At 56.6% G+C, this 15,393-nt stretch overlaps 1 protein-coding gene across 1 annotated transcript; it reads left to right on the top strand.

Annotated features, from left to right (window-relative positions):
* The first annotated feature begins 108 nt into the window (after positions 1 to 108).
* On the top strand, positions 109 to 15,263 carry POLRMT (RNA polymerase mitochondrial). Its single transcript, XM_074528979.1, has 21 exons — positions 109 to 244; positions 787 to 882; positions 1,324 to 1,943; positions 2,947 to 3,077; positions 4,094 to 4,280; positions 4,695 to 4,844; positions 4,959 to 5,126; positions 5,440 to 5,610; positions 6,391 to 6,630; positions 7,200 to 7,979; positions 8,315 to 8,437; positions 9,964 to 10,086; positions 11,023 to 11,202; positions 11,298 to 11,384; positions 11,654 to 11,767; positions 12,296 to 12,345; positions 12,595 to 12,693; positions 13,019 to 13,091; positions 13,561 to 13,643; positions 13,989 to 14,068; positions 14,639 to 15,263. The coding sequence occupies exons 1-21, from the start codon at positions 187 to 189 to the stop codon at positions 14,686 to 14,688; spliced, it is 3,663 nt and encodes a 1,220-aa protein (XP_074385080.1). The 5' UTR covers positions 109 to 186; the 3' UTR covers positions 14,689 to 15,263.
* The last annotated feature ends 130 nt before the right edge of the window (positions 15,264 to 15,393 follow it).

Raw genomic sequence — 15,393 nt, 5'->3', positions numbered from 1 at the left:
CCGCGTCCCGGGATCCGCGCTCTTCCCGGCCCACCCCGTCGGGGCCACCGCGGCCGCCAGGGGGCGCAGAGCGCGGCCGCGCTGCACCATGGGAGTTGTAGTCCGGCTCGGCGGGACTCGCGCTCCCGGCGTGCCCCGCGGCTGCGCGGCGCATGCGCGGGGGCGCGCGGCGCGCGTGGCCCGGGGATGTCGCTGCTGAGGCTGCGGGCGGTGCTGAGGGGCCCGGGCGGGCTGAGGGGGCCCGGTGAGCGGGAACGGGCACCGGGGGGACACCGGGGTTCCGGGGGGCATGGAGGGACCGGCGGGGACACCAGGAGAACGGGACACGGGCAGAGTGTGCGGACGGAGCCGGGCCGGGACGTCCTACGGTGCTGAGCGTTCTGTGGGATACACCTGTAACATGGGGGGCGCTTTTTGAGTCGTGAGCACCCCAGGGATAGAGTGGAGGCTGTGGAACTGCTGGGATGTTGTTGCTCTTGCGGGGCTCTGGTCATGTCCTAGCTATGGGATAGCACCCACCTGCTCTGGGGGTCTCGGGGTGCTGCCACCCCATTGACAGCGCTGGGGTTTGTGGTGTCCCTGGGGTCGTGTTCCTTCTGAGCCTCTGGTTCCTGAGGGTGAGGGATGGCCCTGTCCCTCCTGTGCTGCTGCTGGAGCAGCTGAGCTGAGGAACATCCCTCACTCACCCTGTCCATGCTGGGGCCACAGGGCAGAGTGGGGAACAGGGAGTGTTTGAGCGTGTGGAGCTTCCTCTGACCCCCCACACCTCTGCGTTCCTCATGGCAGGGATTCCATGGAGAATCTTCAGGAGCTACTCCTCTGCCAGCACCAAGGAGAAGGCGAACAGAAATGTTCCCTGTGAGAGGACAGAGCTGCTGGAAGGTGAGTGCTGGGAGAGATGCAGCAGGCAGAGCAGACTTGGCTGTTGCTTTTTCCCTGGCAGTGACACTGCTGGGTTCAGGGATGCTGGGGTGGGTTCCAGGGGTGCTGGGATGGGTTCCAGGGATCCTGGGGTGCATTCCAGGGGTGCTGAGGTGGGTTCCTGGGGTGCTGGGGTGGGTTCCTGGATGCTGGGATGGGTTCCAAGGGTGCTGGGGTGCATTCCAGGGGTGCTGGGGTGGGTTCCTGGGGTGCTGGGGTGGGCCCCAGCCTGCAGGTAGATCTCAGAGAGACAGAGGTTGGTGTCTCTGTTTTGGAGCCAAGGAGGGATGAAGTTCTTTTGTGAACCCTTTTTTTGAGCACAATCCTGGTACTTCCAGGGTGAGGACAGGACAGAGATTTTTGCTGTGCCCTGTCTCCCATCACCTCTCTGTTTCCCTCTAGTGCTGAAGGCTCGAGCCAAGCAGCTGCAGGGCAGTAATGTCCCAGAGGTGACAGTCAGCAAAGTGGAAGTGGCTGCACTGGACAATGACAAGTTCCAGGAGGCTGTGGTCCCTGGCCCCAAGGAGAAGCAGCCCCTTCCCAGGGCACAGGGTGATGGCCTGGCTCGGTCCAGCACCTGGGCCAAAAAGCTGCAGAAGGAGATGTACAGCCAGCAGCCAAAGATGAAGCAGGAATTGGGCAGTGCTGCCTCCCAGCTGGCTCTGGAGAGCCAGGCCAAGGCAGAGGCCACACCCAAAACAAAAACCAAGAAGAGCCCAAAGATCCCAAAGACAAAAGCAGCCCCTGCCTGGACCCAGAGCTCTGGCAGCCCCCACAACAAGCCCAGGGTGGTGGAGGTGAAGGGAGTTGAGGAGCTGAAGAGGCCCCAGAAGATGCCAAAGGACAAGAGCAACCAGCAGGTGCTGCAGCAGACCATCCAGGCCAACCTGGAGTGCTTCCTGTTCCTGCAGCAGGCAGAGGAGGCTGAGAGGTACCTCCTGCTGTGCCACAGCTCCCCCGTGAAGAGGAAGGTGCTGGATGTGGGTGCCTTCAACATCGTCATGCGCATCTGGGCCAGGAAGGTACCAAAGCCTGCTGATCTGGGTGGGAGAGGGGCTGGCTCGTGAGGAACAGCCTCCAGCTGCTTTGATCTGTGCTGGTCACTGCAGCAAGTGTCCAAGCAGGGCTGCTGGCAAGGGGGACTGAGCTGGCATGAGGCCACAGATCCCTGTGAGGTGGCTTTGAGAGGAGTGGGGAAAGGGTAGGGTAGACCTGACTAAATCTGAACAGTAGAGGGGCGTGGAGCTGTGATTTTGGGGCTGTTGGTGTCAGTGTGCTCAGCCTCCTTTCCCACTGGCTACAGTGTCCACAGCCCCTTTCCCTTCTCAGTGATTCCCTTCTCAGTGACTGCATGGCCTCTCCTTTCTCAGTGTGCACAGCCTTCTTCCCAATGTCCACAGCCCCCTTCCTTTCTCAATGTCCACAGCCCCTTTCCCTTCTCATTCGTTCCTTTTTCAGTGTCCACAGCCCCCTTTCCTTCTCAATGACCCCAGCCTCCTTTCCTTTCTCCATGTCCACAGCATCCTTTCTTTCTCACTGTGCACAACCTCCTTCTCAGTGTCCACAGCCCCTTTCCCTTCTCACTCCTTCCTTTCTCAGTGACCCCAGCCTCCTTTCTTTCCTCAATGTCCACAGCCCCCTTCCCTTCTTGGTGTGCACAGCCTTCTCCCCTTCTCACTCCTTCCCTTCTCAGTGACTCCAGCCTCCCCTTCCCTTCCCTTCCCTTCCCTTCCCTTCCCTTCCCTTCCCTTCCCTTCCCTTCCCTTCCCTTCCCTTCCCTTCCCTTCCCTTCCCTTCCCTTCCCTTCCCTTCCCTTCCCTTCCCTTCCCTTCCCTTCCCTTCCCTTCCCTTCCCTTCCCTTCCCTTCCCTTCCCTTCCCTTCCCTTCCCTTCCCTTCCCTTCCCTTCCCTTCCCTTCCCTTCCCTTCCCTTCCCTTCCCTTCCCTTCCCTTCCCTTCCCTTCCCTGTGACCCCAGCCCCCTTTTCCTTCTCAGTGACCCCATTTTCCTTCCCCTCTCTCCTGCAGGGCTGTTTGAACCGCCTGGACCGATTGTTTTCCATCCTGGAGACTGCAGGTCTCCAGCCCAACCTGGACTCCTATGCCACAGCCCTGGAGTGTGCAGGACGGAGCCAGTCACCTCCCCAAGCCATCCTGAGGTAACACCTGCCTCAGGAGCTCCACATGCTGTGCTTGGAGAGCTGGGAGATGCAGGAGATCCAGGGGCTTGGGGTCAGGAAGAGCTGTCCCCTCTGTGAGCCCACCTGGATGTCCTGAGCCACTTCCCATGGCCAGATTTTGGGGTGGCTGGAGCACCCTCCCTGCCACCCCCACTGCTGGGCAGTTTGTCTGAGATTGTGCAGGGAGAGGAGATGTGGAAGGTGAGAACAGGCGCTGTTCCCCCCAGAGCTGGGCTGGGAGAGGCCCTCTCCAGTCAGGGATTCCTTGGTTCCCCACCCATCCCAGGCATCTCACTTCTGGTCCCTCTGTTGCTGCCTGGTGGCAATGGCTTGGCTCCTCTGTTTGTTTTTATGGCCCTTCTGTGGGGTTTGCCCATTTTGGTGGGCTCAGCCACACAGCTGGTTCCTGCAGGGCTCTCCAGAGGAGCCAGGTAGATTTTAAAGAGCATGATAGACAGGAAAGTGTCAGTGCTAAAGATAGCAAGGTTGTAGATGGTAGATTTCACGGACAGGAAAGTGTCAGTGCTAAAGGGAGCAGCTCAAAGAGCCCTGGAAGATCCCACAGGCTGGGCCTAGGGGCAGTGCCTGGGGCTGGAGGCACAGCCAGCTCCTCTCAGAGGATGGAGAAAGCTTCTGATGCACTCGTGTGAACCTCAGGGATGTATCACTGCTCTCTGTCCTCCGGCTGCTGACACATTCTAGATGCCTTCAGGGCAATATCTCCAGTCAGCTGCCTCTGAGGGGGCTGGCAGGGGCTGTGCTGGACGTGTGGAGCTGTGGCAGAGCAGCACAGGCTGTGGGGCTGCCTGTGGGCAGCTGCAGTGGCCTCCCTGCCCAGGAAGCTCTGCAGCAGTGCAGGCTGAGGGATGGACACCTGATCCCTGTAACCTGAGGCTGCTGGTGACCTTGTGGGACAGGCTGTGTTGAGTCAGCTCCTGTCCAACGTGCTCAGGCCCCTGGGGAAGATCCAGCCTGTCCTGTCTGCCCCTCCTCAGATACCTGCAGCAGCTGAACAGCAGTGGCTTCCATGTGGATGAGCTCTTCCAAAAGTGCCTGTTTGAGGAAGATGAGAAGGAGAAGGTGCTGTTTGCCATCAGGACTGTCCAGCCCAACTACCAGCTGCCTCCTCCACCCAGCCCCAAGATCAGCAAGTCTTCTCTGCTCCAGGACTTCTATTCCAGAGTAAGCCACAGCGCTCAGGGAGGTGTTGAAGCTGGCCAGGTGTTCTTAGGTACAGCTCAGGGGTGGGCTAGAAAGAAAGAGCTTTTTAACCTGATCTGTGCCAAATAACCCACAGAAATCATCGAATGGATCACATGACTAATATTAATAACTAAGAGGAACAGCAAAGCAGAGGGTTTGCAGGGAGCTGGAGATGGCCTCCATGCATGGGAGGGGGTGCTTGCAGAGGTGCATAACACAAGGAGCAGAGCAGCCTCTGGGATTTGTGTGTGAGAGACCTCTGGGCCCAGAGATCCCAGCGAGGTGCTTTCAACCCAGAATTGTATCACAATTGTTCCTCTTGCAGGGAAGCTGGGAGAATGAGCATGGCTTCTCCTCCCACTTCTGGCACTGACTGCCTCTCTCCCATTGCAGGAGACGATGGGCTCGTACCCCAAGCTGGATTTCTCCATGCAAGAGCTGCAGGAGCGTTTCCAGCAGCAGCTGGACATGGAGCTGAAGAACACCGTGACCATCGAGTCCGTGGAGGCAGCCAAGCCCCTGACCCCACAGGCCACCAAAGCGGTAAAGTTTGGGTTTGGGGACAGCCCTCAGGACCTGTGGGCGAGAGCTGAGGCTCCATGAAGTAGAGACCAGGCAGCTCATGCTCACCAGCTCTTTTCCTTCCTTTCCCTGCAGCGTGAGCTGCTGGGCACGCTGCGCTCGCAGTGGCGCGATGCCATCCTGCAGGCCCTGCAGAACTCCAAGCGCAGCTTGGCCAGGCCCAAGAGGATGTCCAAGTACAACGTCCTCTACCCCTACCTGTGTCTGCTGCCAGATGAGGAGTATGTGGACATCATGCTGCAGGTAGGAACCTGCTCTACCCACCCAGGAGTGGGGCTGGACTATCAGCATGGGGGTGTCACAGAGCACTTGAGCAGAATTGGGATTTCCTGAGAGGTTTATGAGGTTATTAACTTCAGGCTGTCTGCTCCTTCTGCAGAGCAACCAGAGAAACCCATGCTCTGCCCTGGTTGTTTTTCCTTCCTCACCATCTGTTCAGTATCACAGAAATCAGCATCTTTCTGTGCTCCCTGCACAGCAGCTTTAACTCCTGCTCTTTCTGCTGTATCTCGCTTTTCCTCCTTCCTAAGACGCTTTTTTCCTTCCCCTTTCCCAGATCCTCAATGACCTGTCTCCACAAGGTGAGTCCCTGGCAGTGCTGGCCAGGGAGCTGGGCTCCAAGGTCTATGACAGGTACATCATCCAGAGGAAGCTGCGCAGTGGCCAGCTGGAGAAGGTGCAGCAGATCTACGAGAGCTACATCCAGCTGCTGGCAAAGGACAGCCAGGTAGGAGCCCTTGGGGCCAGGAGTCCATGCAGGAAAGCTCTGGGCTTTGCAGGGCAGGAGAGGACAAGAGGGGAGAAGGGGCCAGATGTGCCTGCTGCCCTGGGCACATCAAGGACCAGGTGAGCAGGTGGTTGTCAGAGCTGGGTGCTCACAGGGGCAGGCAGGGCTGCAGTCTGGACAGGATGATGTGGGGACAGGGTGTCAGCACTGGGGTGTGGTGCAGTGCCACTGTCCCCATTCTCACTGTTGGGCTCAGCCCAGCCCTGTGACCCTGTTCACAGGCGTCTTAGGATGAGGGAAGAGACAAGAATGTTGACTCCATGTTTCAGAAGGCTTCATTTATTATTTTATGATATATATTATATTAAAACTATACTAAAAGAATAGAAGAAAAGGTTTCATCAGAAGGCTAGCTAAGAATAGAAAAAGAAATAATTAATAACAAAGGCTTGTGTCTCGGACAGAGAGTCCAAGCCAGCTGACTGTGATTCGCCATTAATTCAAAACAACCAACATGGGCCAATCACAGATGCACCTGTTGCATTCCACAGCAGCAGATAATCATTGTTTGCATTTTGTTCCTGAGGCCTCTCAGCTTCTCAGGAGGAAAAATCCTAAGGAAAAGATTTTTCATAAAAGATGTCTGTGACACAGCCTCCTCAGCCCTCCTTCCCCAAACACCCCTATCAAGAAGGACCTTTGGGGACACAAAGGAGATTCCTTCTCAGGGCCATATCTCAGGTAGATTGATCCACTCCAGCTGACTCTATTTTCTCCCAGCCTAAGCAGTACTTGCCACGGGAATACTGGGAGAAGCTGGTGGCAGAAGCAGGCTTTGGGCCTTCCCTGAACCTGAAGTCCTGCAGCTGGCCCTGTGTGCTCCTCATGCGCCTGGGCATGCACATGCTGGAGCTCCTGGTGAAGGCTGTGAAGGTGCCCAGGAACATCCTCAATCGTCGCCTGGAGTCCAAGCCTATCCCTGTCCTCTACCACGTCTACTCCTTCTACAGTAACTGGCAGGTGAGCCTCATCCTGGGGGCTCCTGTGCAGGGCACCCCTTCCTCAAAATCAGACCCTTGCAAGGCTCTTTTGTGTCCTTGCTGCCATTCCTGCTCAGGGATGCTTAGAAGCCCTTGATTCTTCATTCTCAGAAGGAGGTGAGGCTTTCTGTTCCAGAGTGGATGTAGATTGTTATTGGGATTAGGCTGATTAAGAAGGAAGTTTTGACTGTGTTTGTAATTGTTGTCTTGAGGTTGTTGGATAGAAGTGGAAATAGGATGGGGTGGAGAGGGTTACAGGGTTAAGAGTATGAATGTGTTTAGGACTGGTGAGAGGTTCATTACTTTCACTTGGTCTTGCCCCAAGATGAGTGGCTCCTAAGACCACTGGATTACTATTATCCTTTGAAAGTAAGGAGACTGAGGTTTTATACTCAGACACAAGAGTTAGCAGTTCCTGCTGATTTTACCTCTCCTCAGCAGGTAAGGAGGGTTTAACCTTACTTGGCATGATCCCTGTGGGATGTCTGACTGACCACAGGCTCTCCCATACTCCAGCCCTAACCCTCTGCTGCTGATCCTCTTCTCCAGGTCGGGCTGATAAGGCCCCATCCCATCTTCTCCCAGCTCGTGTCAAACGCTGCAGAGACCACACTGACCTTCAACTCCTCTGCCATGCCCATGCTGTGCCCTCCTGTGCCCTGGACCTCCCCCACTTTTGGTGCTTTTGTGCTCAATGACACCAAGCTGATGCGTTTCATGGATGACACCACCCACCACCAGCTGCTGCTGGAGCAGTGTCCCCTGGTGAACCTCCACCCCGTGCTGGATGCCCTCAACCAGCTGGGCAACTGTGCCTGGAAGATCAACCAGCCAGTGCTGGATATCATCATCTCCATCTTCAATGACAAAGGGGATGAGAAGCTGGACATCCCACCACCCCTCTCTGAGGCTCCCAAGCCTCCCACTCCTCCTGGCAATTCCTCCACCTGGAGCAAGTCCTTCAAGCACGAGGTGTTCCTGTGCAAGAAGAAGGCTGCAGAAATGCACAGCCTGCGCATGGATGCTCTCTACAAGCTCTCCATTGCCAACTATGTCAGGGACAAGGTGTTCTGGTTCCCTCACAACATGGATTTCCGTGGCAGGACTTACCCATGCCCACCTTATTTCAACCACCTGGGCAACGATGTCACCAGGGCCATCCTGCTGTTTGCAGAGGGGAGGCCACTGGGCCCCAAAGGACTTGACTGGCTGAAGATCCACCTCATCAACCTGACAGGGCTGAAGAAGAAGAATGCCTTGCAGGAGAGGCTGGAGTATGCCAATGAAATCATGGAGGACATCCTGGACTCGGCTGACCACCCTCTCACGGTACGTGAAGTAAAATAAAATGGAAATCAGAATGGATTTTGTAACAAAAACATTAGGAAAGATTTTTGAGAGGTAAAAAGGGAGAAGGCAAATAACCTATAACCTAAAACAGGAGAAGGCAAATAACCTAAATAACCTAAATTCCTAAATAACCTGTTTCTGTCTGAAAACATGATGTAAAGCTAGGGAAATGGAGGCATAGTGGGGAGGTGCTGTGCCCAGTGTACCCCAGGTGCTCAGGGGCTCCTGCCTGTGATTTGAGGGGTTCCTGCCTGTGCTTTGAGGTGCACAGGAGCACTGCCTGCTCCCACCAGCCTGGCCTTTCTCATTCTCAGGGCAGGAAGTGGTGGATGGACACAGATGAGCCCTGGCAAGCCTTGGCATGCTGTATGGAAATCGCCAAAGCCTCGAGGTCCCCAGATCCAGCAGCCTACATCTCTCACTTCCCAGTTCACCAGGTAGGAGCCTGGCAGATCCTCACAGCCCATGTGAGGCTCAGCAGGGCAGGGAAGGAGCATCCAGGTCTCCAGCTCTGCAATCCCTGCTCCACGTGGCTGGGTTTTCTTAGGAATAGAAATGCAGTGTTGGGCATTTTGGCATGAGAACTCAGGTGATTTGCTGCTGCCTGCAGCCATCCATGAGCTGGAACATCTGAGGGCTGCCTCACTTCCCTTGGCTCGAGCAGAGCCCAGCTGGGAGCTCGCTGGCAGCTGCTGCAGGGTGAGAGCCAGGCCAGTGTCACCTTCTGCAGGCACAGGATCAGGATTGGAAGTTGGCCCAGCAGGGCAACACCTGGAATGCTCAGAGCTGTGCTTTGGATGCCTTTCTCCGCTCCTGCTCTGTGCCTGAAGCCAAGCAGCTCTGCAAGAGCCAATATGGCAGGTCTGGAACTCTGAGGAAGGACACAGGAAGGACCCTGTGCCTGCTCAGGTGCTCCCTGAAGGCACCTGTCCCCCCTGGCTGCTCAGGGACAAGGCTGATAGTGGCCATGGGTGAGGGGTGGCTGCTCCTTTTTCTTTTGAGGAGATCAGGTGGCCATGACTGAGCAGGGAGGGCAGCAATTTTTCTGCCTGGAACATACATGAGACAGTCAGGTCTGATATTTTGATGACAACAAAAGGTCAAGAGAGCAGCTGGGGGTGTGTGGAGGGTGCAGCTAATGAAATATCATCAGCAAGGACTTCTTCTAGAAGGTGCCAGAGTCTTGTTCAGCCTGAGTCATCAGTGCTCAATTAGCAGAGCCATCAGGTCCTGGTGCTGCCTTTCCACACTACAGGGAGTGGGGAGACAAAGGGGGCCCTGCTTGAGGAACCTGACAGTCCTGGGGGATCTGGGAGAGCCTGACCACAGGGGGACAGGAGCAGCAGCACATCTGTGAGAAACATCACTGTCAGTGCAGTCTGGGGAGAACCAAGATGTTCCTGCACCATCCTTCAGGTCCTGTCTGTGTCACCCAAGCTGCTCTTGGTTCCAGCAGGGCTGCAAGGGCAGCTGCTGTGGCAGAGGCTCACTGTGCCTCTGGTGCAGCTTTGGGAAACCTGGGTGGGAGCTGGTTTCTGTTTTCAGAGCCAGCTGGGGCTTCCTGGGGGATCACTGCCTTTTCCTGCCTCTGATCCCACTGCTGAGGTTGTTTTGACTGCTGCCTCTTGGGGCTGCTTTTAGCATCCCAGATATATTCGGTGTTTTCTCAATTTTCTGGTTTTCAGCGTTTCCACAGAGCTTTGTTGTCTTTGGAAACCCACAGAGGTGGTGATGTGAGATTTCTGATTTTAAACCTCACAGGTCACAGCAGTTAGGGGTGGACCCAGGCAGGAAACCTGTCCAGAAAGCAAATGGTCACTGCTGGGAGATGGTCACTGCTCTGAAGAGTGGCGAGGGGAAATAAAAACCACCTGAGGCCAGGGTAGCTGTGCATGGGGAGGGGGCAGATGAGCAGGGCTCTGTCCATGCATTAACCCCTTGTTTGCTGGTGCTGTCCCTGCAGGATGGCTCCTGCAATGGGCTGCAGCACTATGCAGCGCTCGGCCGGGACCTCAGCGGCGCTGCCTCCGTCAACCTGGTGCCCTGTGGGCTCCCTCAGGATGTCTACAGTGCAGTGGCCCAGCAGGTGAGGCTCTGTGGGGACACACAGGGTCCTTTTGGACCTGCCTTCTCCTCTTGGTGTGCACAGGGTGTCACCTGCCAAGGGGAAATGTGGGGATGAGTGTGCAGAGAGCTGGGGAGGCATGAGTGGATCTGACAGGAGATCTGTCCTTATGGAGAAATCCCCTCTGATTTCTGCTGTCCTCACTAGTCCTGAATGAAGCCTGGGAGAACTAGGCTGAAGAGGTGGAAGAGAGCAAGGGATGCTCCTCATCTCTTGCTTACAGCTGGCTGGCCCATGGGTTATGAGATTTTTCTTCCTTGAGCTGAGTTGGAAGGAGTGGGTAGAGATTCAGCCTTGGTCCTGGTACAAAAATCTTTGGTTTCTTTGCAAGATGTGAAATTTGCCACTGGAAGAGAGCTGAGAGGCATATTCAGGTGGCTTTGGACCCTGCATCTCCCATCTGGGTCTCAGCAGGTTTTCTCCAGAGAACAGGTAGAGTTCATGGGGGTGTAGGCCTTGCTCAGTTATCACTGGGGGAACAGAGGCAGGAGAACCAAAGTTCTGAGCCACAGCTGAGCTGTGTCCTTGTCCCAGCTGGCACCAAGGGACAGTGCTGAGGCTGCAGGGAACGCTCTGCAGGCACTGTTATCCATGCTGGATCCCTTCAGCAGGTGCCTTCTCTTATCCAGGGTGGGGAAAATGGGCTGCAGGGATCCTGAGGGCAGGCAGTGCCCAGCTGGGAGGGTCCCACAGGCCTGCAGCCCGCGTGGCTCATGCCAGCCCTGACTCAGGGGCACTCTGCTCAGGTGGAGAGGTTTCAGAAGAAGTCCAAGGCAGCAGGGAGGGATCCTGATGGGAGCTTGAGCCAGGCAGTGCCCAGCTGAGAAGGTCCCGAACCACAGAGGGGGCTCCAGCCAGCGTGGCTCATGCCAGCCCTGACTAGAGGCTCTCTCTCAGGTGGAGGAGTTTCGGAAGAAGGATGCTGAGAGGGGTTTGAAGATTGCCCAGGTGCTGCAGGGCTTCATCAGCCGCAAGGTGGTGAAGCAGACGGTGATGACGGTCGTGTACGGGGTCACTCGCTACGGCGGCCGCCTGCAGATCGAGAAACGCCTCAAGGAGATCGATGAGTTCCCCGAGGTACCATTCCTGTGTGTCCCCCCTCCCTGGGTCCTGTCACTTTCCTCTTTTTGGCTGTCCCTTTGTATGACCCATGGCTCTCTGCTCTGTGCCAGGAGTATTTGTGGGAGGCATCTCACTATCTGGTGAAGCAGGTGTTCAACAGCATCAAGGAGATGTTCTCAGCCACTCGAGATATCCAGGTAGGGAGCCTGTTGCCCTTTACCTCCACTTTTTCTCCTTCCCATGTCCATTATACGTAGACAAGGGGATGCTCCATGGGGAGAGATGGTTCTCGTGGCTCCTGGCCCAGAGAGGATCCTCCTGCCCCAGCCCAGAGGTGTGGGATTGTGCCAAACCCCCCAGTAAGCCCTGGGGAGTTCTGTGGCAGGACTGAGGGTGGCCTGTGCTGGGAGGGGATGGGGTGTCCCAGCTCCACACTAACTCAGCTGCTTCCTCTCCTTTTCTGAAGAACTGGCTGACAGAGAGTGCCAAGCTCATCGCCCAGTCAGGCCGGACAGTGGAGTGGGTCACACCTCTGGGGCTGCCCATCATCCAGCCCTACTATCGCTCCAGATCCACTGTGGTGAGTGAGGACTCACAGCCCCCATCCTCCCTGAGCCATGGTGGGAGCAGGGAAAACACAGCCTGGGCTAGGGCCTGGCAGGTTGGCATCACTGGTGGGTGAGCCTGCAGAGCAGGTAGGATCCCTGAGTGCAGGCACATCCTCCAGCCTCATGGCTCCCTGCAGAGCCTGGAGTGTGTGGGTGAGCTGCTGAGGAAGCTCTGTGGCTCCATCCCACTCAGGCAGCTGGGGCACGGGCCGTTCCCCGCTCTGAGAGCCTCCTCAGGGCTCCTGTGACTCAGTCTCAGTGCTGGCACCTCCCACGTGCTGCTGTGCTGACTCACAGCCCCCCAGCCCAGCTCCTTCCCGGGCCAATTCACCCTGAGAGGGTGAAAGGGTTCAGATGCCTGCCAGAACCCTCAGGAGGGGAGCTGGGCAAAGTGTCACTGGGCAGTGGCACTGCTGTGGTGCTGGGACAGTCTGGAAAGGCACAGGAGTGGGGCAGTGCCCAGCCCAGCAGGGTGACACTGGTGCCCTCTCTCCCCACAGCTGAATTGTGGCATGCAGCGCTTGAGTGTGAAAACCTCCAACAGCAGCCAGTAAGTACAAAACCATGGCCTGCACCAGCCTGTGCTCTGGGGACAAGGCTTTCCTGTCAAGGAAGCTGTCAGGGAGCGCCACAGCTCCTGTTATGGCTCCTGAGCTGCAGAATGACAGAGCAGCAGGGCTTGGGGCTCTTCAGGGCAGCCCCCTCATCCCCAGGCTGGGGTGTCACCATCTCTGTGCCAGTGCTGCCATCTCTGGCCCTGAAATGTCCCAGCTCCTCTGTGCCCTGCTCTGTCCTGCAGGAAACCTGACACTGTGAAGCAGAAGAATGCCTTTCCCCCCAACTTCATCCACTCTCTGGACTCCACGCACATGATGCTCACAGCACTGCACTGCCTCAGGTAGGCAGCGGGCAGCTGGGCTCTCACCTGGCTCAGGACTCTCCTGGGAAAGAATTTTTGGGGTAAAGCATGACATGAGACTGAGGAATCCCTGGTGGGTGGGAATTTGGGGCTCCTGGCAGAGAAGGAAAGGAGGCAGCAGGACAGGAACAGGGAGATCCCAGGATTAGGAACTTCCCTCTGAAAAGCTGCTGTGCAGGGAGTCCTCCTCTTGTGGTGGGGGACTGTGAATGTCTGCTCCTGTCCCAGCCAGAGGTTCTACAAGGGGTGGGTCCCTCACAGAGGGGTCCCAGCTCTGCTTCATGGCACCTCTGCCCCCTCCCAGGAAGGGCCTGACCTTCGTCTCAGTCCACGACTGCTACTGGACTCACGCGCTCACCGTGGATGTCATGAACCAGGTAAAAGTGTCCTCCTGGCTCCCTTGGGAGCAAATCTTGCTGATCTGTGCTCTGGGCCCACGCCAGGCCTCGCCTCCCCTAGGCTTTGCTCCATAGGCTGATTGATTCACCCTGAGGTGAGGTGAACCTGCGATGTTTGCTGGCGGTCACAGCTGATTTCATGGTGCCCATTCTCCTCCCACTCTGCAGGGAGTGTGTGGGAGAATCTGTGGAAACAGGGAATAAACAGCCCAGAATCCACAGATTCTGGCAGCCAGTGCCCCTGCCCTGCCCTGGGTCCTTCCCAAGGCCTTTTGTGCTAATGAGGGTCGATCTGTGCTTCACACCTCCCCAGGCTGATTCCCTTCACCCTTGTCTGGCAGCCCCCCTTTCCCTGCTGCTGCTTTCCCTGCCCCTCACCTCTGACCTGTCACTGGAAGGAGAGAAAACACCTGCTAAGCTGCTCCTCCCTGTTGTCTCCCTGGGTCAGGTCTGTCGGCAGCAGTTTGTGGCTCTGCACAGCGAGAAGATTCTGCAGGATCTGTCTGAGTTCATGCTGGAGAAGTACTGCAGGTATTCCTGACCTGTTGGGTTTTCCATCTCACAGAGGTCATGTCCAGGTGCTCACAGATTGTATCACCTGCCTGGGTGGGGAAGTTGTCCTTCCTTCTTGCTTGATACCCAAATCACCTTCAGCTGTGTAAAACCCAAGGGTTCTTCACTCTTTTGCTGAAGAACCAGGGGAAGGTTTGGCAGCCTTAAAGCCTGGCCTGGACTGCTAGGGCTGAGCTCCTGCTCTCACTCTGGGGTGCCTGGTCTGTTTTGGAAGAGCTGAATCCTGTTGTCAGAGGCTGCATTAGGGAGCAGAGGAGGGTGTGCCTGGCTCCAGATAACCTGTGTTTATTTGCTTCCTTCTAGTTCATCCAGCTCCAGCACAGAGCCCATAGCCCACTGGCAGAAGAGACTGAAGGAGCAGCTCTCAAATGTCCCCAGCACAGGTAGGAGCATAGGGCAGGAACATGCAGAGCTCAGGAGCATTTTGGAAACAAGGGGAATGAGATGGAGTGGCCCCCAAAACCACCAAAAGGCAAAAAGGCAGAGCTGTCTCCTTGCATCAGGTTTCCTCTCCTGTGCTGGAGTGCAGAGCCATGGGGCAGAGCAGTCCAGCATGTCCACATCCCCCTGTAGCATTCCTGTCAGTGCTCCCTGCCATCCTCCCTGCGTCCCTGGGATTTCCCCCAGGCTGACCCAGCTCTTCCCATCCTGCTCTTGTTCTGCTCCCATCTGTTTCCAACCCTGAGCATTTGCTCAGAGATGGGAGCGAGGGCCTGGGCATGGTAATTGCCAGGATCTAGATGATATACATGCAATGGGATTAAGGCAATTAGTTTAACTCCTTCTAATCCCTCAGCCCTGTGTCTGCCAGGCCATCTGGCTCTGCCTGACCTCTCTGGAGTGGCTCCATGGGCAGCACAGTGCAGGGGCAGGGATCCTTCATACATTGAACCCACTTCCCTCCCTTTGTCCATCCCCACATCACTCTCTGCCCTCTCCTTTGCTCCCCTCAGGTGAATTCAACCTGAAGCAAGTGATGGATTCCACGTATTTCTTCAGCTGAGCCCGGCAGCCCACAGGGCCCTGGGATACCTCTGGACCTGCAGCCATGGTGGGCACTGGCCTGCAATGCTCTTGTGTCCCACATCTCACGGGGAAGAAGCTGCAGCCTCCAGCCCTGCCTCACTCTGAGGTGCTGGGGTGAACTGGAGGGGGACAGGGGCTCTGCACTGTTTGCTGTCACTGCTGTCCCAGCACAGGGACAGGGCACCAAGCCCTGCAGAGCTGCAGCTCTGGGCTGGGGGCAAAGGAGTGGCAGGAGCCAGGGTGGCTTCTCTCAGCTTCACCCCAGTGCTGTCAGCACTGGCTGGTGCCTGTCCTGGGGTGCTGTCCCTCTCCATCAGCAGGGTTTCAAACTTGGCAGGGCAGGCAACTCCTGGCCACAGGGCAGGTGCTGCTCTGTGCTCTGCTCCAGCTCTGGGCACTGTCCTCACTCTCATAGCACAGCCTCTGCTCTTCACTCTCTTTTCCAGGGATGAGTTTTGCTGCTGCTCACTGGGGCGCAGGCAGGGAAAACCACTAACTTGGGGGTCAACATGTATAATATTGTAAATAAAATGGTTTTTTTGAAATACAAGATGGGACCTGTGTCCTCTGAAATCTCTGCCAGGGGCACGGGGAGGTGGGGTTGCTGCCTCCCAGTCTGGCCCTGTTCTGCTGACTGGCTGGGCACAGGGTGTCACATTCTGAAAGTGCTTTTGTAGCAGAA

Source organism: Zonotrichia albicollis, chromosome 29, assembly GCF_047830755.1.
Source record: "Zonotrichia albicollis isolate bZonAlb1 chromosome 29, bZonAlb1.hap1, whole genome shotgun sequence".
Classification (NCBI taxonomy): Eukaryota; Metazoa; Chordata; class Aves; order Passeriformes; family Passerellidae; genus Zonotrichia; species Zonotrichia albicollis.
The sequence above is the reverse complement of the archived record's forward strand: the minus strand, read 5'-3'. Positions and strand labels throughout refer to the sequence as shown.

Excerpts from the sequence above, each read along its gene's own strand:
- POLRMT (XM_074528979.1), top strand. The coding sequence starts at position 187 with ATGTCGCTGCTGAGGCTGCGGGCGGTGCTGAGGGGCCCGGGCGGGCTG. Across the intron at positions 6,631-7,199 it reads CCTTCTACAGTAACTGGCAG|GTCGGGCTGATAAGGCCCCA; the intron begins GTGAGCCTCATC and ends CCTCTTCTCCAG. Across the intron at positions 11,203-11,297 it reads AGATCGATGAGTTCCCCGAG|GAGTATTTGTGGGAGGCATC; the intron begins GTACCATTCCTG and ends GCTCTGTGCCAG.